Raw genomic sequence first — 27,832 nt, 5'->3', positions numbered from 1 at the left:
TTCGGGTCCATAGCCCTTCCATTTCACTAAGAACTGGATCTGGCCGCCTCTCTTCCTACAGTCCAGGATAGCTTCCACCTCAAACTCTTCCTCACCGTCGACTAGAACTGGTTCAGGAGGCCCGGTGTCCCTCTGAGGGAAAGGATCAGGGACGTCAGGTTTGAGAAGAGTGACGTGGAACACTGGATGGATGCGGAAGGATTCAGGCAGTTCCAATTCATACGCCACGTTATTGATTTTCCTCTTGACGGGAAAGGGACCCAAAAATTTTGGACCCAATTTCTTTGATGGACATGCCAGTTTCAGGTTTTGAGTGGATAGCCACACTTGGTCTCCTGGTTCTAGGTTAAGCTCCCCCCTCCTTTTCCTGTCAAACACCTCTTTGTTATACTCCTGCGTCTTGGTCATGGTCTCCTGCAGAATCTTATTGTTGGTGCTGAAAAAGTTCAAAGTCTCCTGGACCGCGGGTACCGTACTTTCAGGGACGGAGTTAGACATGAACAAGGGGTGGAAGCCGTAGTTTGCATAAAACGGAGATTGAGCCATTTTGGAGAGTCTATCCACCACCACAAAGATGGTGGTAAAGCCCTCCGACCGGGGAAGTTCAACGATGAAATCCATGGAGATCATCTTCCAGGGTCTTTCTGGTACCGACAGTGGCTTCAGTAATCCCCAGGCTCTAGACTTAATTCCCTTGTTCCGTATACAAGTGGCACAAGACTCCACGTATTTCCTGCAATCTGTTAAAAGTTGGGGCCACCAGAACGTACGCTGTAACAACTCTGATGTTTTGTGCACCCCAAAATGACCGGCCAGCTTGTGATCATGACAAAACCTTAGGACGGTGACCCGTACACCTTCAGGTACAAAAATTCTGTCTTGATGCCACAACAACCCATCCTTCAGCTGAAGATCCAAACTCGGCAGGGGAGGAAGGCTGGAAGAGGCTTGCTTGATTTGCGATAGCAGGTCTTCTTGAAGAAGCAAGAAGTTTTTGAAGGACAAGATGGTGTCCGGAGGAGTAGAGATTTCTGAGTCACCATACATACGGGAAAGGGCATCGGGCTTGGAATTCTTTGACCCAGGTCTGTACGTTATGTGGAACACAAATCTTGTGAAGAATAATGCCCACCTGGCCTGACGTGGTTTTAGTCTTTTAGCAGATTTGAGGTACTCAAGATTCTTGTGGTCAGTATATATCAGGATCGGATGGGCTGCGCCTTCCAGAAGGTATCGCCACTCTTCCAGGGCGGCCTTGATTGCCAGCAGTTCCCGGTCCCCCACACCATAGTTCCTTTCAGGTTCAGACAATTTGCGGGAAAAAAACACAACAGGGTGTAAGAGAGCCTTGGGGCCCTGTCTTTGGGAGAGGATCCCCCCAACAGCGGTTTCTGAAGCGTCTACCTCTAGGATGTAGGGCAGGCTAGCGTCAGGATGTCTGAGGATGGATGCTGATACGAACAAGTCCTTGAGCTTCTCAAAAGCCGACTGGGCCTCTGGGGACCATTGAAATCGACTGGCTTGTTTGGTTAGGCTGGTTATCGGGGCAATGATACTGGAGAACCCTCGGATAAACTTTCTATAAAAATTTGCGAAGCCGACAAAACGCTGGACACCCTTTTTGTCCTTGGGTGCCGGCCAATCAAGGATTGCAGAGACCTTTTGAGGATCCATTTTGATACCTTCCACTGAAATTATGAGACCCAGGAACTGTATGTCCTGGCGCTCGAACTCACACTTCTCGGGTTTTGCATAAAGTCCATGCAACCGTAGGCGGCCGAGTACACACCTCACATGTTCCCGATGTTTGCTTAGGGAAGGGGAGAAGATGAGGATGTCGTCCAGGTACACAATAACAAAAAGGTCGAGGTAGTCTCTGAAGATGTCGTTCACAAAATGTTGAAATGTGGCAGGGGCGTTACAAAGCCCAAAGGGCATGACCAGATATTCAAAATGTCCGAAGCGGGTTCGGAAGGCCGTCTTCCACTCGTCCCCGTCACGAATCCGTACCAGGTTGTATGCCCCGCGGAGATCCCATTTTGTGAAGATGACTGCCGCGCCCAAGCGTTGGAATAGCTCAGGTACCAAGGGTAGCGGGTACCGATTTTTAATAGTCACTTTGTTCAATTCCCTGTAATCCACACAGGGGCGGAGGGAGTGGTCTTTCTTCTCTACAAAAAAAATCCCAGCCCCTGCCGGAGAGGTGGATGGGCGAATGAACCCCTTCCTGAGATTTTCATCAATGTAAGTTTTTAGGTTCTCAAGCTCAAGTCCTGTCAAGGGGAAGATTCTCCCAAAGGGAATTTCAGCTCCTGGGAGGAGCTCTATCGGGCAGTCGTAGGCCCTATGCGGAGGAAGGGTCTCAGCTCCCTTCTTACTGAACACGTCCAGGAAGTTGTGGTATGCACTAGGAACAACTTGACGACTTTCAGGGTCAGAGTCCATGCAGAGCAGGGGAGACGAGGAGGGTGATACTTGCAGGCAATGTTGACGACAGTAAGGAGAGTTGAGGGTAATTTCCCCAGAGAGCCAGTTGATCTGTGGGTTGTGGGCTTGTAGCCACGGCATACCTAAGATAACAGGAAATATGGGTGACTCGATAATATCTAGGCACAGAAGTTCGTGGTGGATGTCGGCAATTGTTGTAGCCAGAGGCAAAGTCTCTTGGACAACCGGCCCGGATTTTAAGGCAGATCCGTCTGCAAGATGTACAGAAAGTCCAATAGTCTTAGAACGCAGAGGAATACGGTGTCTGGTGGCGAAGGACTGGTCCAAGAAACCACTGCACGCTCCGGAATCAATTATGGCGTGGACCGGAATATTCCTTCCGGGGAGCTGAAAGACAACGGAGACAGCCAGATGAGTTGAGCAATTCTTGGGGAAAGCGGGTAAATGGACAGACGACAAAAAGAGGGACTTACGAAGCTTCGCCGGGCAGGATCTCACGAAATGTCCGGATTCCCCGCAGTATAGGCACAGATTATTGCTTCTTCGACGTTGGCGCTCTTCTGGGGTAAGAGATGGACGAAGGAGCCCCAGCTGCATGGGTTCCGAAGTGTCGGGTGGTGAAGAGGTCATTGGGACCGGTGGAGCTGAGTTGGCGAAGGAGGGTACCCGCGGCAACATCCAGACTGGACGTGACGGACCGGTGGTTCGTTCAGACCGGCGTTCTCTCAGGCGTCTGTCAATCTGGACTGCCAAATTAATTAAGGCGTCTAAAGTCTCAGGGACACCTACCCGAGCCAACTCGTCCTTAAGTGAATCCGAGAGGCCAAGGCGGAACTGGTAGCAAAGGGCCGAATCATTCCAGCTGGTGTCTGAGCTCCATCTTCGAAACTCAGACACATAGTCCTCTGCTGGTCTGCGACCCTGTTGGAGGGCATGTAGGGCGGCCTCAGCGGTGGCAGCTTGATGTGGATCCTCGTAAAGCAAGGACATAGCTTGAAAGAAGGTGGTTAGGGTGTCCAGGGAAGTGCTCTTTTGTTCCAGAAGGCGATGGGCCCAAGCCTGTGGTTCTCCGGATAGAAGTGAGATCACGAACCCCACCTTGGTGGCCTCCAAGGAAAAGGTCCTCGGCTGCAGGGCAAAGAATAGTTCACAGGCGTTCCGGAAGGCACGATATTTGCTCCGATCCCCTGAAAACCTCTCCGGTGTAGGGACCTTGGGCTCTGGTGGCAACATGATCACAGAAGGTGAGGTGGCATTACCGGCGGCTGCAGCAGTGGGAGCTGGAACTGATAAGGCCTGGACGCGGTTCTCCAATCTTGTATAACCCTCTTGCAGGGTTCGGACCGCCTGGGTTAGTCCCTCAAGGTGACGGCAGAGTTCCTGCATGGGATCCACTCCCTGCGCGGGCTCGGACATGGCTGACCTGTACTGTCACGTACCTGGTTGGCGAGCCCGACGTGCAAGGAGTGGCTGCCCTTGCTCCTCTGACCACGAGACCCCTGATAGAGCAGACAGGGGGCTCGGGGGTACAGAGTTGCACGAGTGCCGGTTGCAGCGCTGGTGCTGAGCTGAGAAGAGCTCCAGAGGTCCCGGACAGCGTAGGGAAGCAGGTGCAGGCTGGCAGACCCAATAGGCAGGTGAAGATGCAGGAAGCAGATGAGGCAGCAACAGCGGGGAAGGTGTATTGTAGTCCAGTGGGGACAAGTCCCAGCAGAGGGATCCGCTGATGGGTATTGGATCCGGTACAGGTGCGGAAGTTCAGCAGAGTCAAATCCAGGCAGAGTCGGCAACAGGCGGGCAGCAGAAGTACAGTGGGTCAGGCAGGAGAATGGTCAGGCGATCCGTAGTCAGGGCAGGCAGCAGGCAGGGAGAGACAGGTACAAGCCGGGTGATCAGGAATCAGGTATAACAGGAACAAGGGTACAAGGGACACAGGGGGCGCTGTAGACAGGTCAGCAATGAGTGCAGGGGTCAGGATCCTTTTGAACCCGAGTTTGGCGCCAAAACGGCGTCCTCACGTGCACGCGCGCTGCCGCCGCTGGTGCGCGCGCCCGTGCGCATTACGGTGCGCGAGTGTGCCGCGATTGCGCCGCGATTGCGAGTGCGCGCGCCCGCGCGCGCCAAAGTGCCGCTGCTGCCATCTAGTGGCCGAGATTGTTCATGACACAGTGATTATATTATTATCCTCTAAGGTAAGAACTTACCTCCCCTCCACCTGGCTGCATCCACCCTTTCCTCCCCTCCACCTAGCTGCATCCACCCTTTCCTTACCTCCACCTGGCTGCATCCGCCCTTTCCTCCCTTCCACCTGGCTGCTACCACCCAGTCATCCACTCCACCTGGCTGCCTCCACCCTTTCCTCCCCTCCACCTGGCTGCCTGAACCCTGTCCTCCCTTCCACGTGGCTGCATCCACCCTGTCCTCCTCTCCACCTGGCTGCATCTGCCATTTCCTCCCCTCCACCTGGCTGCATCCACCCTTTCCTCCCCTCTGCTTGAATGCATCCACCCTGTCCTCCACTCCACCTGGCTGCATCCGCCCTTTCCTCCCCTCCACCTGGCTGCATCCACCCTGTCCCCCCTCAACCTGGCTGCATCCACTCTGTCCTCGCTTCCACCTGGCTGCATCCACCCTGTCCTCCCCTCCACCTGGCTGCATCCACCCTGTCCTCCCCTCCACCTGTCTGCATCCACCCTGACCTCCCCTCCACCTGGCTGCATCCTCCCTGTCCTCCCCTCCACCTGGCTGCATCCACTCTGTCCTCCCCTCCACCTGGCTGCTCCCTCCCCTTCACCTGGCTGCATCCACCATGTCCTCCCCTCCACCTGGCTGCTCCCACCCTGTCTTCCCCTCCACCTGGCTGCATCCACCCTGCCCTCTCCTCCACCTGGCTGCATCCACCCTGTCCTCTCATCCACCTAGCTGCTCCCACCCTGTCCTCCCTTCAACTGGCTGCTCCCACTCTGTCCTCCACTCTACCTGGCTGAATCCACCCTGTCCCTCCCTCATCTGGCTATATCCCTCCTGTCCTCCCCTCCACCTGGCTGCATCCACCCTGTCCTCCCCTCCACCTGGCTGCTCCCTCCCCTCCACCTGCCTGCATCCACCCTGCCCACCCCTTCACCTGGTTGCATCCACCTTGTCCTCCCCTCCACCTGGCTGCAACCATCCTGTCCTCCCCTCCACCTGGCTGATCCCTCCCCTCCACCTGGCTGCTCCCACCCTGTTCTCCCCTCCACCTGGCTGCATCCACGCTGTCCTCCCCTCCACCTGGCTGCATCCACCCTGTCCTCCCTTCCACCTGACTGCTCCCACTCTGTCCTCCCCTCCCCCTGACTGCAACCACCAATACTTTTTCAAGACACTTTGTATTCATATGTGTGTGTGTATATATAGTTGCATTTTACAGTTGGCCCCCCTACTTTTGTCCCTGTCCCCCCATGTGCCCCCCTAAATATGAAATCTGGAGACGTCTCTCACTTCACTGCATTTCTGCATCTAAAAGAAGACTGCCATTACTGTGCAGATGCAAGCAGCAGAGAGATGACATCATCTCTCACTGCCAGCCCTCACTCTGGGACAACAGTGATACTGTCACTGGCCACTGGCAGTGACAATCTGCATCTGATGACAGGCAACTGTGGCAAGTGACAAACTGCATCTGATAACAGGCGATCCAGCAAGTGACAAGCTTAGGGCTCCCACTGATTCGCAATTATGGTGAGTTGAACTATTTAATTTTATATAACAATGTAATAATAGAAATAATGTGCTTCAATCATCCTGACACCATATTAACCATGGTGCCTTGATGATTGAAGTGCCAACACCAGCCATTGATGAACCTCCGCCCCAGTCTCAATTCTTTTACAGACTCTAACAGGTTTTCTTCTAAGATTGCCCTGTATGTGGCTCCATCCGTATTCCCATCAACTCTGACTAGCTTCCTGTCCCTGCCTGAAGAAAAGCATCCCCGCAACATGATGCTGCCACCACCATATTTCACAGTGTGTTCAGGGTGATGTGTTATAGCATTTTGCTGTGTCCCCCACATGGCTTCTCGCAAACTGCAAACGGGATCCAGGCTGCTCTGTGCAAAACCATTTCACAAAGTAGGTAAATATAACATGTTTATTATTTTTAAAGAAAAAGCATTAGACTTTAGTATCACTTTAAGTGTTTTTATATTTCCCATGTGTGTTTGTCGATCTCAGCTAAAATTAAATGAAATCATGTTATGGTCACTGCTACCCTGCATGGTTTGAGATTACCAGGTCCAGCAGAGTGTCAATCCTAGTTGGGGCCTCAATAAACTGGACCATAAAATTGTCTTGTAATAGGTTTATACATTTTTGCTGTTTAACTGTTCCAGCAGTGCCATTACTTCCGTCAATTTCCCGGTATTTAAAATTCTTCATTATTATAACTTTCCCAGCCCTTTATATCTATGCAATGAGCTGAGTCTCTACCTCCTCATTAAAACTGGGAGGTCTATAACAAACTCCAATGATAATAGTTGTAGTAGGCACACCAATGTACAGTTCCACCCATAATGCTTCAGACTCATCACACTCTCCATCAACTATGCCCTCTTTTACACTCGCTTTGAGATCATGTATCACATAGAAACAGACACCACCACCCTTCCGTTTTACCCTGTATTTCTGAAAGAGAGCATATCCAGGAATATCATTAGCCCAGTCATGTGTAGAATGAAGCCAAGATTCATTAATACCAATTAAATCATAGTTCTCCTCTTGCACCGGAGCTTCTGACTCGCCTATTGCTTGCCATACTTCTGGCATTGTGTGGTGAGTGAATTGCGCTCCCCTACGTTTTTCTTTTATTTACCACTACCTATTTCTAGGTACTGATTAGATTATTGATCATCAATATATGACACCTCTCTTTTTTTTTTTTTTTTTTTTGTGCAAAATTTGAGAATGTTTATTGAATGCCATAAAACTAGAGATAAAAAATAGACTGTGCCAATATGCAATCCCAACCCAGAAGGTAGATAGTTAAAAATACAGAAGAAAAAAGGTGATCATTTACAGCTTATCGAGTGAAAATTGCAACTATTCAACACTAGGGAGTGGTGAAGTGAGCTTTAGCACAAGTTGTGTTACTGATCAGGTAAGACAACCATGTGTTTTTTACACCCATTTAATAATATATAAAAAAATAAAAGTGACTGAATCCAAACCCATCACATGCAGAGAAAGGAGGCATTCTGTGGCTTTAATAAATAGTGACCAAGCCACAAATATCTACATTCACTGTGAAAAGGCAACATGGTCATTGTAAGATGCACATAGGCTAATGAACAGCTTATACAATATAACTTAGAGGTTTATAACTTTTATTCACACATTTCCCAAATGGGAAAAAAGTGAATCCTGAGTGAAAGTTGTGAAAAATCTTGTGTGAAGACATTTATAAATAAATATGTTCTTTTGGGAGAGTAGGCCCTCTCATTCAGTTAACTGGCTTGTCGTCATCAAGTGGCCAAGTCTTAAGAGTAGAAGCCTATGACAATCACATTGCCTGTCATACACATCAGTAAATAAGCATTCCATCTAGTCTATCCTTACAGCTGAAAGAATGGAGTTTCCCCTCTTGATCCACAAAAGGGGCGACACATAATGCATTACTCTTGTTCAGTGGACCAGCACCTTCATAGTTCTAAATACCAATCTGGCCCATTTCACCAATACACCCTTTGAAGAAGGTTTTTGCCATGTTGGGTCTCCTTGTGTACTGCATAGTTTTCACCTTCATTGTTGTCCCAGTATTCCTTGCCCTGGCACCAGAAGGAGATACAGAACTCCGCACGTTGAGCGCCTGGTGCCAGCGGAAGCCTGAAAGAAAACATATCAGTCTCCCGTCCACCATACGGATCGTGGAGATAAGAGCACAGAAGGTCATAGTGGCTTTGCCAGTGGTCATAGCTCACTCTTAGAGTGACCCGTTTCTCATAGCCAAGGTTACGAACTTTTATAGTGCCTGCCACCGCAGCCCCCTGGACCGCGCACTGCTCCAGGCATACCTGCTGCTTGTTGAGCTTAGCTTGGAAGCCAGTATAGTCATGAGCAGGAGGCTGAAAGTCCAGTGTGTACGATGAGGTGGAGAAAGGACGCAAGACTCGCAAGGAAGCCAATGCAAGTACCAGGGGATCCTCATCAAAGAACGAGCGTGAGAAATGGCGAACAGTAGTAAGAGCTAGTCCAAGGGCATCAGCAAAGACTACACCCTTTTTACGGGTGTCAGGGGGACGAGGAAATGAAGCCAGGCATGGTCGAAGTGTTCCTGTAGATGGACGACGCAACTGTAGTGGAGGAGGTGGACTGAGACACAGACACATGGAGAAATCGCCAGGCATGGTGCATACAGAAGTGAAATTGGCCGAAATGAAGAGGCTCTGAGTTCTCGGACCCCGATGGGTGTAATGAGTGGCGTGTGAGGAACACCGGGGGGAGATGTAGATGGAAATTTGGGGGGTCCTGCAATGAAAGTGAAACACGCCCTCTTTGTTCTCCCACCGGCGTCCTGCGCCCACTCGACACCTCTCTTTAAATACACAAATATGCTGGTATTCTTCTCATGGGTAATATAAGTGCACCCAACAGAGACCTAGACCTATAAACAATTTGCGTGAATCTGTCTATACAGTTATAACATAGTGCTCATAAAGTGCTGTAGTGCCCTTGTTCAATACGTAAAAAAGTGACTGCCCATCCTAAGCAAACAAGTGTTACACGAAGGCCAGAAAAATATAACAATATTATAGAAAAATATATATGGTAAAATAACATATGTGTATAACAATTCGATAAAGGAATACAAGACGAATCCTCTATTCATTAAAGTCCCAATGTGCTGATTAAATATTCATTTAAGTGCTTCTCCCGTGGGTTTATAATGCAGCGATAATAGCACCACTTTCTGTGATAATGACACCACTTTCTGTGATATGACACCACTTCTTGTGATAATAACACCCCGTTCTGTGATATTCCCATCACCGCTAGAAAAAGCCACTCACCAGATCTCAATCAATCAAAATGCCTTTGGTTCATTCCCAGGATAACCACTCCTTTTACACGTCTGTTCACCAATCGCCAGATGCCTTGAATGTGCCAATGGGGTCTCTATCTCTCCTACAATGGCTCATAAAAAAGAGGAGTTCCCCTCATGGTGTAGTACATAAAAAATGTATTGACTATTTAAAAACAAATAGATATTGCACTCACATTCAAATGTGCCCGTATGCCGGAACAAAGCTTCTCCAACCATGTATGCAAAGCCAATCCAAAAAAGGAAGGTAAAAGTTGTTCCTCTTAGGTTCCCCCAGCGCATACCTCACAATCAGCGCGCAGTTCTGTGGGTATCAGCAGCCTATATGCGTTTCGCAATCAATGTTGCATCCGCAGTAAGCTGCTGTACTTCTGTTGTACCTCTATATTTATAGCCCTCTGACTTTGTTTGCGATTTGAAATTTCCTCCCAACTTCCTCCCGGAAGTGTGCGGACCGGAAGGTTTCCGCCGCCATATTGCTACCTGGAACCTATGCCTGTGCATTTTAGACTTCATTCCCCTTTATTTCCCCTTTTATATTTCCCACATATTATATATTTTAAATGTAAATGGCTCTTCTCCGTTTTAGAGAGAGTCTGTGTCTTTTTCTCCCCAACACAGCGATCGCTGTCCGCGGCCGACCGGATGTTTACATCCCGCCAGGCCGGATATGGCGTCTCCGTCATCTTAGTACTCCCTTTCAGTCGGTTGTTCACATCCGGCCGGATGTTGATGTTTCGTCCGGCCGGATGTGATGGTTCTGCCATCTTTGTGCTCCCTAGACCGTCCTTTGCTAGGCGCGGAAGCCACTTCCTGCACCCCGCCGCGTGTAATTACTCCACCTACCCGGAAGCTGTCCTGTCACCATTTGAGATGTCCCCGTTTAGTGTATTTATACTAAGGATCTGTATATTCCTGTATATAGACCATGATTGACAGCCAGAGATCATGTACCTAGACTGGAAGCTAGAGGAACAGTGTTTTCTAAGTTAATAGAAAAACAGAGCACTAACTCACTGAGCAAGGATCCCAGAGGTTTAAACATAGTCAATGCATTAAATAATATATAAAATAGTAATAGTATATAAAAACATGTAGATGTACATTACAAGAAAAATAATGACTCCAGAAGTGCAATTTACAGTATATATTTATACATGTATTCTCTGCATTATCTGAATGCAGCAAAAATATATTTTCCATTTTTATTTTTTTTCACTTGTGCAGATGCCTGTAAAACCCCACAGTAAATGCAGCGTTACATGATTGAGGACAGTGAGGCTGAGGCAAGCAGATGGACACAGCGAGGCTGCAAATGAACATTGTTGACCCTCTTTTCCACTTACAATAGCTGCTGTATTCTCACCCTAGGCTTATACTCGAGTCAAGAAGTCTTCCCAGTTTTTTGTGGTAAAATTAGGTGCATCGGATTATATTATGGTCGGCTTATACTCAAGTATATACGGTAAATGAATACAAACATGTCATATATTTTAGCATCCAGTATGCTGGATTGCACAGAATGTGAAGCACATCAAGTTCCACAGAGAGGCAGCATGTAAATAGCACATGTATATATATATATATATATATATATATATATATATATATATATATATATATATATATAGATATAGATAGATATATATAGATATATATATTAAATATTGGGCCAAAAGATGCTAACCCTAGAGGCAGTAGACAGCAGCTGTCTTTTATGTACCCTGTACTGTATGCATGGCACCTGCAAACCCCCTTCAATGTCAGCCCAGGATGGTGTTTGCACATCATGCCACCTTTACCTTAGGTGTCTGATGACCTTCTCATAGCACTGCAGCCCATACACAGTGGTCAGATGATCTTGTTATTTGTTAAAAAAAATCTTGGCAAAAACATACATACTTGTAAGATCCTAGCTTTCATATTTACACCCTGAGCACACACCCAACATCGCCCTTCTGAAAAAGCAGCAAGCATTAAAATGTGTGGTTTCCAATGCTCTGTAAAGCCAGGAGTGTTTCAAGAGGCCACACACTTTTTTTTGTGTGATCCAACCATACTTGGTCTAATAAGTTGACACTGATCACATCTATAAGTATGATACCTATAAACTAAATAATTTAGTGACTTGCATCAGTATTTCTTCACCTTTAAGAAGTGTGTTGTTAAGGTAGAGCTCTATAACCTAAAATAATATGGATTCAAGTACACACAAGACATTTTCCTGAAATGTTAGATAATACTGTATAACCAATTTTGCTTAAAGGGTAACTCCACTTTCGTGGGGGGGAAAAATAGCAAATAAAGAAACAATAATATAGTGCATATAATTGCGACACTAATCATATTGTAATTGAATTATTAAAAATTACCTTTCCTTTTCAATCTGAAATCAATGTAATTTTTTGAGAATACATTGCAATATGGAGTGTATACTGACCACTCCCCAGAATCATAATATCCTGCTTGGGTGATTGGCTCACCAATTTTCCCAGAAGTCTGCCTAAGATACAAATCAGATTTCAGGCATCCCTTGCAAAAAAATGTCATTTTTAAGATGACTTTTAATAGGAACATATCTAAAGGGATGGGATGCAGGCCCAGCAGATTTCCTCAATAGTGCCCTTTAGCTCCACACCTGACAGTTTATTATGAAACCACTCCCATTACACTCACTCAGAACAGAGGCACAGACAAACACCCATGGATTTCTTCAGAATAACAAAAGGTAGGAATCTGCATCAAAGTTTGTTATAATCCTGGTGATGTACAGTACATAGATCACCCAGAAGGAAATGATTTTTTCTCAACAAAAGTGGAGTTAGGCTTTAGCATATATCAGATAAAGGCCTCCACACACAACAGATCACTTTGGTGATGTTTTTTCATATTGTATCAGCAAAGTCAGCCAGCATGCTGCCTTAAACAGAGTAAAAGTGCACTATTAAAGGCAGCACATGGCCCTCTTTATATAGTATGTAGGACTAGAGCACTACAAACCACTACATAAAAAGGCATAATTTTTACAGAAATATTATAAGCCTTCTGACTATTACGTAGGTCCCCTGTACTTCCTTGCCCCCCATAGTTCACAAACTGAATTTACCCACACTTATTTAAAAGTGTGAAAAGTTAGAGAAATAAGGGAAAATATTATCACATTTTTAAATAAAAATGTTCTATGCCATGTAAGAAAGCACACTTGAGGATGCAGGGGGCACTTTGGAGGATTTAAGGTGCACTCTGAAAGATTTAATGTGGCACTCTGGAAGTATTAGATACTCCAGAGTGCACCCTTAATGCCTCCAGAGTGCCCCCTTGGTGTTTCCAGAGTGCTATCTTGCATCACCCAGACTGCCCCCTTAATGCCTAAAAAGTGCCCCTCACATCCTCCAGAGTGCCCCCCTAGTGTCCCCTTGGTGCCTCCAGAGTGCTCCTTTACATCCTCTAGAGTGCCTCTTAAGTGCCTACTGTACTAAGGGGTGCTCTGGAGGAGGATTTAAGGGGGTACACTGGAGGTGCTATGATGGTACCTCCAGGTTAGGGTCATAATTTGTTTTATTACCTTCTGTGATTTTAAATAATTTATTTTTGCTTATTTTTCTTTTCTGTTGTATATTTAATGTCTACCGGTATATTGGTTATATACATCTTACCAATGGTATTTGTCAAGCAGGGGTTAAAATGTTTTTGGATTGCATCTCGCTGTTGTGTGCACCCATCTTTGCTGCGGAGGGGATTACCTGTCACTCGCTTGAGCAGTGTTTCTCTCTGTTTAGTTACAGCGGGCCGCCTGCAACTTTCAAGCGGCCGGGAGGGCGTTATAAAACTTAAAAAAAAAATGTTTTCACTGATTCGGAACTGCTAATGTGCAGTTCCAAATTCAGCTAATTAATGTACTGTTGAGCTTGGTCTCTACTAATGCAGTAGGGCATGTGAATTCAAGCCACACCCTGCTGCCCGATCTGAGGCCGAGCCTGGCAGTTCTCTAATCGTCTGCTTCCGGAACTGTGTATGCGCAGTTAGAAGCCGCTGAGAAGGAAATTTTGTTTACTGGAAAAAAGTGCCTGCTAACACTGCCCAAGACATGTGGCGTTCTTGGGGTCCCTCAAGTGCAACCTGTGCAACCCTGGTAGTTCCGCCACTGACCCACAAGTACCATTATGGAAAATACAGACCTGACAGATGTCATTCACCATTATTACCCATTATTAGTGGCCTGTGTGATTTCTAGGACTGAATCAAATTATTGAAACTGCTTATCCATTAGTAGTATAATATGCCTTGAAAGTTTTTGTTAATAGAAGGTTAACCATATTATTTATATTAAAAATCTGAGAAAAGTTGTGGCAGTCATTTTTTCTAGCTGCTTTGTGTTTACTGTGAAAATAACCTAATTATTATTATAATTATTAATATTATTTGACCCTTCTGAGGGTGTAGAATTATTGTATTAATTTGGCTTTATAACAGACATCTGTATTTATGCTACTTTAGTATGTCCCCATTACGTTTTGACATTGAGAGCTCAGGTCTAGAAATAGTAGTAGTGTGAATGTCCTTTGGTCCAGTTGCTCTTGTGTCCAGTGTTTATTGCTTAATGTCAGTAGGTCAGTGGTTTCTCAGATAAGAACACACCCAGAGGAATGTGACAAAGAATTGAACAAAAGACTGAAAAATATATTTTATAAAGAAAATCATTGGTCAACTATAAGTTAGTTAGTTAGTTAAAGCAGAGCTCTACCCAAAAGTGGAACTTCCGCTCATTTGTCTCCTTCCCCCTCTGGTGCTACATTTAGCACCTTTCAGGGGAGCGTATACCTGTCTTTGACAGGTATCCTGTCCCCACCACCAGGAGCCACGGCCACTGAAGATAATATACAGAGACACATTATTTACTTAAGGCCTCCATGTTGCCCCACTTTAGCAGCTGTTCTCTCCCTAAGACCTAACAGACACATCATGGCAATAGAGCAGGCAAGAAGCTAAATATTTTTCTATGTCAGATATTTTTTAACATTTGTTTAGGTGGAAAAAACAAAATTAAATTCTAACAGGTTTAACCCCTTAACGCAGCTGTAACGCAAATATGAGGCCTTCTGTTCAAGCTGCAGGTATCACCCTGGTACCGTTTTTTAGAGCCGATGGTCGACTTTCTTGTAATAACAACCAATGCGGCTAATCAGCTGCTCAGTTGTTATTATAAACAGCAGGAGCCACCAGCCGGTACGTCCACCAGCTGGTTGGAGACCCACACAAAGCAGGAATCAGCCTTTAATCAGGTCTTGGATCTAGTAACTCGGAAGCGATTTCATGACATCACTTCCAGTTTACTGAAGCCTTAAAGGCGCCAGATTTAAAAAAAAAAATACAGTATTAAAAACAGCCAAGCTTGGCGTTTTGAATGCTTTTAAGTGCAAAGGAGGGATTTGGGGTCTTATAGACCCTAGATCTCTCCAAAAAATATCTGACACATGACTAATGCTTTCACAAGGGATGTTTATAATTCTTGTGACAGCAATAAAAGTGATCTTATTCTTTTTAAAGGGACAGTGTAAAAATAAAAAAATGTAATAAAATAAATAGGAAAAAGAATATTGAAGCTCCCCATCCCTCTGTGTTTGCATGCAGAAACAAACACATACCTAAGTCATGCCTGCAGATGTAAACAGTGTTCAAACCACACGTGTGAGGTACCACTGCTATTGTTAGAGCGAGAGCACTAGACCTCCTCTGGAACTCTAAAGTGGTAACCGTTAACATTTTTGAAAGCGTCGCTCATGGTGATTTTAAGTACCTTAGTTTGTCGCCATTCCACGAGTGTGCGCAATTTTAAAGCGTGACATGCTAGGTATCCATTTACTCAGCGTAACATCATCTTTCACATTATACAATAAAAAGTGGCTAACTTTAGTCTTTTTTTTTTAATTCATGAAATGTATTTATTCCCCAAAAATTGCATTTGAGAGACCGCTGCACAAATACAGTGGGACATAAAATATGGCAACGACCGCCATTTTATTATCTAGGGTCCCTGCTAATATACTGTATATATATATATATATATATATATATAGTTGCACGAAAAAGCTGAAGCTCAACAGAAGATGGGTGTTGCAACAGGACAATGACCCAAAGCATAGAAATAAATCAACAACAGAATGGCTTAAACAGAAGAAAATACATCTGGAGTGGTCCAGTCAGAGTCCTGACCTCAACCCGATTGAGATGCTGTGGCATGACCTCAAGAAAGCGATTCACACCAGACACCCCAAGAATATTGCTAAACAGAAACAGTTCTGTAAAGAGGAATGGTCAAGAATTACTCCTGACCGTTGTGCACGTCTGATCTGCAACTACAGGAAACGTTTGGTTGAAGTTATTGCTGCCAAAGGAGGTTCAACCAGTAATTAAATCCAAGGGTTCACATACTTTTTCCACCTGCACTGTTAATGTTTACATGGTGTGTTCAATAAATACATGGTAACATTTAATTATTTGTGTGTTATTAGTTTAAGCAGACTGTGATTTTCTATTGTTGTGACTTAGAAGAAGATCAGATCACATTTTATGACCAAATTGTGCAGAAATCCATATCATTCCAAAAGGGTTCACATACTTTTTCTAATGTTCTAGCAAAAAAATACTGATTTTAACTTGTAAGCAACAAGTGTCAGGCTTAGTCTCCAAGGGGTGTACCCGAAACAAGATTAAGATGGAAAATGTTGTTATAACTTAAATAAAGGTAAGCACAGGGGGCCAGATTCACAGAATAGATACAACGGCGTATCTCTTGTCCTATCTATGCGGCTGATTCATAGAATCAGTTCCGCATAGATAGCCCTAAGATCCGACAGGTGTAATTGAATTACACCGTCGGATCTTAGGATGCAATACTTCGGCCGCCGCTGGGTGGAGTTTGCGTCGTTTTCCTGCGTCGGGTATGCTAATGAGCATTTACGGAGATCCACGACGGTTTTCGCGTTCATTACGTCGTCGCTAGTAATTTTTTCCCGACGCAAAGTTAGTCATGATTTTACATGCCCTAACTTTACACATGCTCAAAACTGAGCATGCGCAGTATGTCCGGCGCGGGAGCGCGCCTAATTTAAATGGTACACGCCCCATTTGAATTGGACGGGCTTGCGCCGGACGTGTTTACAATACACCGCCGCAAGTTTACAGGTAAGTGCTTTGTGGATCAGGTACTTACACTGAAAACTTGCGGCAGTGTAACGTAAACAGGTTATGTTGCGCCGCCGCAATTGTACCTGGATCTGGCCCAGGGATATTTAACTTCTAAGGCCGCGTACACACGGTCGTTCCAAACCGATGAGAATGGCCCGATGGGCCATTTCCATCGGTTCACCGCTGAAGTGGCCTGATGGTCTGAAGTGCGTACACACCATCGTTCCAAAAACAGATAGGGTCAGAATGCGGTGACGTCAAACACACGACGTGCTGAATAAAACGAAGTTCAATGCTTCCAAGCATGCGTCGACTTGATTCTGAGCATGCGCGGGTTTTGAACCGATGCTTTCTGTTCTAACCATCAGTTTGGACCGATCAGGCAGCAGGCCATCGGTTCGATTTTGACGCATGTTTTAAAATTTTGGACCGAAGGACAACAGACCGATGGGCTATACACACGGTCGGTTTGGACCGATGAAACTGAACCTCGGTCTATTCTAATCGGTTTTGTGCGACCATGTCTACGCAGCCTTAGGCTAACAAATTAATATTACTCAGGAAATGTGTTATATGTTTTAATATCTTTTACACTGAAATGCTGACTTACATACTACCATACTCTTGATGCTTGATACAAACAATTTTATTATAATTAATCATTTATTTGACCATATCATCAAACACAAAATAAACATGATAATGAACTATCTCTGTAATACATTTTACTAAATGTTTACCTGTGTAAAAGCAGATGATATAATAGTATATGATTTCACTGATTAAATTGTTTTTGTGTGAGAAAATATCCATGGGGCAATTTAGACAAGTAGTTATAATTTCAAAAGTTAAATATTAAAATGTGTTTAAAGTTATGCTGGTTTGTTTTATTGTCTTTGCTTACAAATTACTATAGCCACCACTGCGATGTTAACTACAAAATCCACTATACCTACTGTATTATGAAGTCATGAATAATGTGATAGATCTGTTATAATTATGTCATTTATCTTACCTGTCCTGTCTGATCATTTGCTACTGCTGAATCTTCCATGACAATGAGATTCTCTGTAGGTACATTCTGAATTGACTTCAGAAAAGCAATTTCATTCTGCTTTGAGTCAAGAGTAACACACACATCATGCGAGAATGGAAAAGGTAAACTGGTATCACTGATCTCAGAAGGGCATCCTAGTGTGAACTGAGGGTACACATTCCCACCAAAAGATCCTAAAGATGTTGGACTGTTAATTTTCCTGAATTTAAAAATCAATGTAACTACCACTGTTATGATAAAGAAAAAAGTAATCACTGCAATAAAAATTATTAAATAGAATTTTACATTGGATGAGGATTCTGACGAATTTGGTTGACGTCTTATCTCTGGTACAATTTGTTGAACATTTTCTGCAACAACTAAGCTTAAGGTCACAGTTGATGATTGGGATGGGACTCCATTGTCCTTCACAAGAACCACAATTTTTTGTCTTAAAGACTCTGTGTCTGGAAGGTCTCGTACTACTTTGATTTCCCCAGAATGCTGACCAATTATAAATAAGGTTGGATCAGGTACTTGTAATAAGTGATAAGAAAGCCATGCATTGTGTCCAGAGTCAGAATCTACTGCAATCACTTTGGTCACCAGATAGCCTTTCTCAGCAGAATGAGGGATAAATTCAAATAATGCTGATTCTCCAGTGTCTGATGAGGGGTACAGGATCTTTGGAGCATTATCATTTTTATCAACAATGCATATCTTTACTGTGACATTACTGCTTAGAGGAGAATTTCCATTGTCTTTGGCCATCACTTGAAACTGAAACTCCCGCAACTGTTCATAGTCAAATGACCTCTGAGCATAGATAATCCCAGTAATTGAGTTTATGGAAACATAAGATGACACTGGGATACCATCAATGCTATTACTAAGAATGGAGTAGCTAATTTTAGCGTTTTCATTAATATCACAGTCCGATGCATACATTCTGTGTACAGAGGTCCCCTGTGCATTATTCTCTTGGATATAGACAGTGTAACTTGATTTCTCAAAAACAGGAGCATTGTCATTCAGATCTAATACAGTGAGCTGTATGGTTTTGTTGTTAGACAGTTGAGGAAATCCATTATCCATAGCTTTAATTAATATGTTATATTTAGGCATTTTCTCTCTATCAATATTTTCAGCTGTCACAAGTTTATAGTAATTTGCAGAAGATGATATTAATTTAAAAGGTAAATGATCAGAGATTTCACAGACAACCTCACCATTCTCGCCAATGTCCAAATCCTGTACATGAACTAATGCTACAATTGTATCTGTTGGAGAATTTTCTGGAATTTCAGTTGAGAGTGATGTTATTGTAATTTCAGGGGCATTGTCATTGATATCAACAATTTGGATTAATACTTTGCAATGGTCAATAAGTCCTCCTCCATCTTTGGCTTCTACAGTTAATTCATACTTCTCTTTAGCCTCGTAGTCTAAATTTCCAATTAATTGAATATCTCCCTTTGATGGTTCTATAGTAAAAATTGAGTATAAACTTTCTGAAATATCATGAAATGAATATGTTATTTCTGCATTTGAACCTTCATCTTCATCATGAGCAGTAAGCCGAAGAACCAAAGAATTTAAAGGTGTGTTTTCATTTAACTGTATTTCATACGTATCTTTCTTGAATTTAGGAAAGTTGTCATTTGCATCATGGACTATAATCTTTATAAGAGCAGTACCAGATTTGGGAAGCTGTCCACCATCTTCAGCGGTTAATATTAATTCATGAATATTTTGTTTTTCTCTGTCCAGGATTTTTTCTAGTATAAGCTCTGGAGATTTTATTCCATTGTTAGTCACTTTAATTCCAAGTTTAAAGTATTCATTATTACTAATTGTATAATCCTGCACAGAATTGGTACCCAAATCAGGATCCTGTGCATGTCCTAAAGGAAGATGTGCTCCAGGTATTGCAGCTTCACTGATCACTATATCAAATATATTTTTGGAAAAAGATGGAGGATTATCATTTATATCTTCAATTTCCACATTAATAGTGTACAGGTGTAACGGATGTTCAATCACAGCTTCAAAGCTTAATATGCAGTTTTGTTTTATTTCACATAGCATCTCTCTGTCTATTCTTTCTGCAATATAAAGGTCTCCATTTTCAAAATTAACAGCGAAGTGCTGAATTTTGCCTCTTGAAACAATATGGAAATTTCTAAGTGATAATTCCTTTGCATTGAGCCCCAGATCTTTTGCAATATTTCCTATTACAAATCCTTGTTTTAATTCTTCTTGTATAGGATAGTAAAGCTGAGAAAATATAGGTTTAATTGAAAAGGAAATAATAAAATATACTACCTTCCATTCCATTGTTATTCTGCATCCTTTAATCTTCATTTCTATATAGTCTGATTTTCTCCGGTGTTTCCTTTAATTGTGTAAAATGTAAAGATGAAATATGTAAATCCCCTTTTGCACTGAATTGTAAGACAGTGGTTTTGGATCCTCTTCTGTTTCATATCTTGAAGGATTTTGCTGTGACAGCAGTGGAAGAAGCAGAAGGCCATTGTGCTAAACTGAAATATGTAGGCAACCAGTGCCACTTAGAGACTTTTTGGGAGAACTGCAGCAACACTGCTTACACAAAAGGCATAACTTGTCTTTCAACAGGGCTAATTTATCCTATCCTATAAAAGTATATTTTTTTAAGAAATGTCTAAATGTTTATAAAAACAATATTCAGATTTCTTTTTAATTTTACTTTCTATCTTTAAGAGATTTCTTTTTTATTATTATTATTTAGAAAAGCTTTTTTTTATGATTTTGTAAAATACATTGTCAAAAGGAATATAAAGATAAATGTCTATGAGTGATTTTATTGATGACTACCTTTACAGTGTACTCCCCTGCACTGCAAGGATTAAATGCTCACTTTTGCCTAAAGTTCCAGTACAAAGGACCAGCTTTGATGGGACAGTCGCTTGCAAGAAGAGGAATGCAGAAACAAAGGATAAGGTAAGCAAAAGGTGTTTTTTACTAGTACTCTAGGCAAAAAAGAAAATTTGACCCCCGCAGTTCAAGATCAGCCCAATTACAAGCGTAGTTCTTTCAGTTCCCCAGATTTCACTTTTAACCACTTCCCACCCGGTCAATATACAATTGAAGTTCGGGAAGTGGTTGTGAAATCCTGACTGGAAGTCTATTGACGTCCTGCAGAATTTAATGCCGGCGCGCGCCGTAGGGGCGCGCAGCGCGGCGATCGGTGATGCGGGGTGTCAGTCTGACACCCTGCATCTCCAATCTCAGGGGGGGTTTGTGCTGACAGGGGGGGTTCGTGCTGATTGTTTATCAGCGCAGCCCCCCCTCGGATGCCCATACTGGACCACCAGGGAAGCCCACACTGGATCACCAGGGAAGGGGCAGGAAAAAATAAAAATAAATGAGAAAGATGCCAATCAGTGCCCACTAATGGGTACTCACTGGCAACATGGGCACAAGTGATGCCCAGCAATGCCATCAGTGCCACCCCTCAGTGTCCATCAGTGCCACCCCTTTGTGTCCACCAGTGCCACCCCTCAGTGTCCATCAGTGCCACCTCTCAGTGCCCATCCATGCCCAGTGCCCACCCATGCCCGGTGCCCACATATCAGTGCCCATCTGTGCCACCCATAAGTACCCATCAGTGCCCAGTGCTGCCTATGAGTGCCCATCGGTGCCGCCTGAATGCCCATCAGTGCCGCCTATGAGTGCCCATCAGTGCCGCCTATGAGTGCCCACCAGCGCCGCCTATCAGCGCCGCCTATCAGTGTCCATCAGTGCCGCCTATCAGTGTCCATCAGTGCCACCTATCAGTGCCCATCAGTGCCGCCTCACCAGTGCCCATCAGTGCTGCCATATCAGTGCCCATAATCGATGAAGAAAACATACTTATTCACAAAACAAATAACAGAAAAAAATAAAAACTTTTTTTTTTTCCAAATTTTCGGTATTTTTTTAGTTGTTGCGCAAAAAATAAAAATTGCAGAGGTGATCAAATACTACCAAAAGAAAGCTCTATTTGTGGGAACAAAATGATAAAAAAAATTGTTTGGGTACAGTGTAGCATGACCGCGCAATTGTCATTCAAAGTGCGACAGTGCTGAAAGCTGAAAATTGGCTTGGGCAGGAAGGTGTGTAAGTGCCTGGTATGGAAGTGGTTAATATATTATAATAGTTGTATATTTAAACATACTCTAATAAGAACAATTGCATGATTTAAAGTGTAGATAGCAAAATAACAGCTGCCCTTGCTGACTTTCTTGCAAGTTGTGGGGCTGGCATCATGATCCAGGATTCATTAGCTAGCAAACCCCTAGCCTTAGTATTTTGTGGCAAAAGCTGTATTTTTTAATTTATCTTCTTAATGAGCTATTAGTGTTTTTTTTTTAATTATTATTATTTACTGAAATTCTGCTTAAAATTGCAGATTTCATATATCTTTTCACACAAGCGTATTTTAAAACTGTAAGATAGAATGATAATGAACAGATACATATTATAAATATACTATAATGTAAAAAAAAAATACAAATATAGATACAAAATACATAACGAATAAATACAGATTATATAGTCCTTCTGGCAGGTCGATATTTTAATTTGTTTCTCAAATGCATCATATTGAGGCCTATTCACTAATATTATTCAAATAGCAATGAGGATCTGCAAAGTAACCCATGCTAACCAATCAGATGTCAGTTTCCTGCAGTCAGATCTCTTAAAGGGTGATTTCCTGTTAGTTACTGAGGTCAAGTGATATTTTCATAATTTATTAATTCCTGGTATGGTTAATTTACCAAGCCCACTTGGGTAGCTGTAATTTTCAGAACATAGAAGAGATTGTGATTTATTTAAAACATTTTGTTCTACCAGCCTTAAAGAGGTGAACACCAAACTTTTTTTTTTTTTTTTAAATTATCATCCATCGATGTTTTTATACGCCTTACAAATTAAAAGGTGACTAAAAAGAGTTTTGAAAATACCTTTTTTAGCTTTTTTAAAATGTCTCTTCTTCCGGGTAACGGCCACGTCATCTTACTAGTGATTGCTGGCTCTTGTGTGGACATCATTTCCACCCTTCCTTTCCTTCCCTGTCTAAATATCGCACATGAGAGGGCACCCAGTATTAGAACAGCTGCTTCGTATGAACTCCTCGGTGCTGCTATGGTTCACTCCCTGTGTGTGACATCTTATACAGTCACAAGGGGAGAACCAGGAAGAAGAGGAGGAGGGCACGGTATCGCGAGGCTTCCTCTGTGCCGTTCTCAATGGAAGTAAAAAACCCAGAATGCTAAGGATAGTGAAACGGCACACACAGTGTGCTGTTAAAGAAGAGATTGCAGGGCTGATTCGGAAGAAACTGAAAGAGTGAGGCCGCGTACACACGGTCGTTCCAAACCGATGAGAATGGTCCGACGGGCCATTTCCATCGGTTCACCGCTGAAGTAGCCTGTTGGTCTGATGTGCGTACACACCATCATTCCAAAAACTGATCGGGTCAGAACGCGGTGACGTCAAACACACGACGTGCTGAATAAAACTAAGTGCAATGCTTCCAAGCATGCGTCGACTTGATTCTGAGCATGTGCAGGTTTTGAACCGATGCTTTCTGTACTAACCATCGGTTTGGACCGATCGGGCAGCGGGCCATCGATTCGATTTTAAAGCATGTTTTAAAATTTTGGACCGAAGGACAACAGACCGATGGGCTATACACACGGTCAGTTTGGACCAATGAAACTGAACCTTGGTCCATTCTCATCGGTTTTGTCCGACCGTGTGTACGCAGGCTAAGCGAAATTTCACAGGTAGCAATCAGCAGCCTGTTCTACGTATATTACAATGAGCTAAACTGAAAGTGGAGAGTTTACAACCACTTTAATAGTTTTACAAACAAGATTTAATATAAAAATAGGCATAGTGGTTTTGCTAACCTAAACTAAAATTCTCTGCAGTTTCCTGCTTGTGAAATTCTTACCTCCTTGCTGCAGTGTTTCTGCTAACATATGCAATTCCATTCACATGTGCTTCTTGTTCCTGGATTCAACTATGGGCATCCCCTGCTCCACTGTGGATTTAAATTTGTTTATCTTCTATCACTTCCTGGCCCAACTTCTTTCTTCCTTATATAAGACATGCTCAGTGCAGACCAATTTGCCTGAGCAATGTCCTCGTTTTCTGAGCTTCTGTTTGCCTAGTAGTATTTGTATTCAGTTTCCAACCTCTTATGTTCTGATCCCAGCTTTGTCTATCGTTTTTGCCTGCCAGCCACCTGCCCTGACCTCAGCTTGTTTCCCTCTCTTCTGTCCTCTTCTGTCCCTGCCATCTGTTCTCTGCATACATGGGTTGTCTCCATATCATCAGCTGGGCATACCTGGGGGAGAAGACCTGGTTCCAGCTTGCTGCATGTTCATCTATGCTATTTTTGGCCCTGGTGAAGAAGCAGGCTGGGGCTCAAGCTCCATTCACACCTGAGCGATCCGAATCCCAGACAGAATCACAACGATTCTGCCCGCTGTTCTAAATCACTGCAAATTGTGGGATGCTTGTGTGATGCCATTTCTTATCAATGGCACCCCAATCACAACATGCATTGCAGGAGCTTTTTTTGAGCGACAGCGTCGCACGTTGAGATGTGCCGTGATTGCAGTGCAATTTATCATGCAACAATCCCGGGAAAAATCATGCAATGATTAGGGTGCCATTAAGAAGTAAAGGCATCATACAAGCGTCCCGCTATTTGCCGTCATTTGGATTTGCAGGCAGAATCGTGGCAATTCAGCCCGCCGTTAGGATTGCTCAGGTGTGAATGGAGCCTTATGCCCCATACACACAAGCGGAATTTCCGCCAGCAAAAGTCTGATGTGAGCTTTTCATGGGAAATTCTGACCGTGTGTATGCTCCATCAGACTTTTGCTGTCGAAATTTCTGCCAGCAAAAGTTTGAGAGAAGGGTTCTCAATTTTTCCGACGGAAAAAAATCCTATCAGAATCGACAATTTGATGCATGCTTGGAAGCATTAAACTTATTTTTCTCGCCTTGTCGTAGTGTTGTATGTCACCGCATTCTTAAGGCTCGAAAGTTCAGAGAACTTTTGTGTGACAGTGTGTATGCAAGTCAAGCCAAGCGGAATTCTGTCGGAAAAACCATCCAACTTTTTTCAGATGGAAATTCTGCTTGTGTGTACAGGACATTAGAATCCACTCATTGGGGTTCCCCAGAGTTAGCATTTAACGGCACATTACCATAGAAATAGCAATAAGAAGAGGAAGATAGACAGCCGCACTCCGGGAAAACTTTAAAAGAAAGTTGTCTTTATTGTCAAACTGGAACATGTACAGTCACCGCAACCACAGAACAGGACAGCCGACGCGTTTCGCACTTAACTAGTGCTTAGTCATGGCTAAAATATGGTTCAAATACAATAAAATGTATACTAAACATCAACTCAAACATGTGATTTCTTTCAGCCTATGGCATCATGGAATTAATTAAGAGTGATACACGCCCAAAATCAAAGCAATTAGAGAGAACACATGTATGTAAAAACAAATCCATCTTTAACCCTACAAAATACATGCATAGATTTCAAAAATCAAGAAATAAAATAAAAGAATATAATTTAATTTAAGATTTACATGATGATATGTTCCCACAATGTCTACTAGAATAGCACATATGTGTGAAGGTTCAACGAACCTAAACACAAGCTTATATATATATAGAGACCAAATATATAAGTGTAATATGGTGTAAATATAAATAAACAGAATATAAATATAAAGAAATTAATTATATGGATAAGAAGTGAAATAATAGTGTACCCCATGTACAGTATATGAGTATGTGTATAAAAGTATATAAATATATAAGTGTACATAAGCTCACATCCGTCAATTATGTTGTGAAGTGATGAGAACATATATATGAAGAATATATATGTATGGGGATGACACTAAAAATAGAAAAAAGGTGCATGCTAAAGTGCTACAGAATATATACCAAACCGAGATTCTGAATATGAACATGTGAATTAAACAGAAAGGTATATATATATAGAGTGCAAACCAATGTTGGATATATCACGTATGTGAGAAGATAATAATACAAAATGAAATCTATTAGTATAATGAATTTATAAGGGATGAAAGAAGGGGAACAACCCTACGTGAACATGAGCTTCCAAGATTATGGAAACCTAAGGCCATACATGAATAGATAAAAAGATCAAACAAGTGAAAAATGGAGGGCTAACGATATATGGTGCTGGTCGATTGTAATTGTACATAACAGTATGTTGTCAAGCCCAGTTGCAGTTCGAATCATGTCAGGCCCCAATCTCTACGTTAAATGCACAATGGCTACATTGGTGCAGGCATAAATGTAACTAATGTTGATCCGGAGTTGATTTATTATCTAAAACCAAACAGTGGAAATAAAAATAGAAAAAAATCTCTAAAACGAATATAAGGAGAAAGATAATAGAAATGATTTTTTGTATATGTAGTAAAAGTCTATATATATATATATATATATATATATATATATATATATATATATATATATATATATATATATATATATATATATATATATATATATATATATATATATATATATATAATTATTTTACCAGTGTGAAAAGGAAATATATAATCAAAGGCACATGTGTACTATTCACAACCATGTATACCTTGTGTATCTGATTAACCACTTCAATACAGGGCAGTTATACACACATCCATACCAGGCCTATTCTGGCACTTCTCTCCTACATGTACAAATCATATTTTTTTTGCTAGAGAATTACACAGAACCCCCAAACATTATATATGTTTTTTTAGCAGACACCCTAGGGAATAAAACGACGGTCATTGAAACGTTTTATCTTGCACGCCATTTGCGCAATAATTTTTTTTTTCATGAATTAAAAAAAAATAACAAAACAGTAAAGTTAGCCCAATTTTTTTGTAAAATATGAAAGATGATGTTACACCGAGTAAATAGATACCTAACATGTCACGCTTTAAAATTGCGCACACTCATGGAATGGCGCCAAACTTCGGTACTTAAAAATCTCCATAGGCAACGCTTTGAAATGTTTTACAGGTTACCAGTTTAGATTTACAGAGGAGATCTAGTGCTAGAATTGTTGCTCACACTCTAACGCACGCGGCGATACCTCACATATGTGGTTTTAACGGCGTTTACATATGTCGGCGGGAGTTGCGTGTGCGTTCGCTTCTGCGCGCGAGCTACTGGGGACAGGGGCGTTAAAAAAAATTGTTTTTATTTCTTTTTTTTTTTTTACATATTTATTTATTTTTTTACACTTTTTAATTTTTTTTATTTTTTTTATTATCACTTTTATTCCTATTACAAGGAATGTAAACATCCCTTGTAATAGGAATGTGTGTGACAGGTACTCTTTATGGAGAGATGCAGGGTCAATAAGACCCCACATCTCTCCTCCAGGCTGGAAAGCATGAAATCGGTGAAAAAAAATTCACTGATCTCATGCTTGTGGTTGCTTAGCAGCCGCAATTGCGGCTTTGTTTACTTACGGGGACCCAGGCGTGACGTCATCACATCGCGCCCGGGTCCTCCGACGGTCATAGAGATGACTGGTGACCATCTGGTCACCAGTCATCTCTATGCTTCCTGCCAGCGCTGGACGATTCGTTCTCCGGGCCCCCGATGGCACGGGAGAGCCCGGAGAAGCACCGGATGGCGGCGGGAGGGGGAGATGTCCCCTCCCGCCGCCTGTAAGAACGATCTAGCGGCAGAATCGCCGCTATGATCGTTCTTACGTTGTGCAGAATCGCCGGCAGGAGAGAAGGATATCTGAATGATGCCTCTCGCTGCAGGCATCATTCAGATATCCACCCGGAAAGCCCAGGACGTCATATGACATCCTCCTGGATCGAGGAGGGGTTCCTGCCACCGTCATTTCACAATGACGCGGTAAGGAAGTGGTTAAAATTGTGTCTCAGATTATATCCTACATATGTGTCTGAAATAGAAGGGAAAAAAGGGGGGGTAGGGGAGGGGGAAGAGGGGTAGGGGGGGAGGGGGAGG

At 43.0% G+C, this 27,832-nt stretch overlaps 2 protein-coding genes across 19 annotated transcripts in view; both read right to left on the bottom strand.

The window, feature by feature from the left end:
- The window catches only part of LOC120932487 (protocadherin gamma-C5-like), a 721,441-nt gene that overhangs the window by 411,702 nt on the left and 281,907 nt on the right, over positions 1 to 27,832 (bottom strand). The window contains exon 1 of one of the 18 annotated variants that reach the window (XM_040344924.1): positions 17,729 to 20,225. The exons of the other annotated variants lie outside the window; for them this stretch is intronic. Coding sequence (XP_040200858.1) covers positions 17,729 to 20,113 — 2,385 coding nt within the window. The 5' untranslated portion in view covers positions 20,114 to 20,225. Of the gene's footprint in view, positions 1 to 17,728; positions 20,226 to 27,832 lie in introns of those variants that run through there. 18 annotated transcript variants of the gene reach the window in all.
- On the bottom strand, positions 7,903 to 9,021 carry LOC120932499 (protein phosphatase 1 regulatory subunit 3C-like). Its single transcript, XM_040344948.1, has one exon. The coding sequence runs from the start codon at positions 8,828 to 8,830 to the stop codon at positions 8,156 to 8,158; it is 675 nt and encodes a 224-aa protein (XP_040200882.1). The 5' UTR covers positions 8,831 to 9,021; the 3' UTR covers positions 7,903 to 8,155.

The sequence above is a fragment of the Rana temporaria genome, chromosome 3, assembly GCF_905171775.1.
Source record: "Rana temporaria chromosome 3, aRanTem1.1, whole genome shotgun sequence".
In the NCBI taxonomy this organism is placed as follows: domain Eukaryota; kingdom Metazoa; phylum Chordata; class Amphibia; order Anura; family Ranidae; genus Rana; species Rana temporaria.
The sequence above is the reverse complement of the archived record's forward strand: the minus strand, read 5'-3'. Positions and strand labels throughout refer to the sequence as shown.

Coding starts and splice junctions, on each gene's coding strand:
- LOC120932499 (XM_040344948.1), bottom strand. CDS start 8,830: ATGCCTGGCGATTTCTCCATGTGTCTGTGTCTCAGTCCACCTCCTCCA.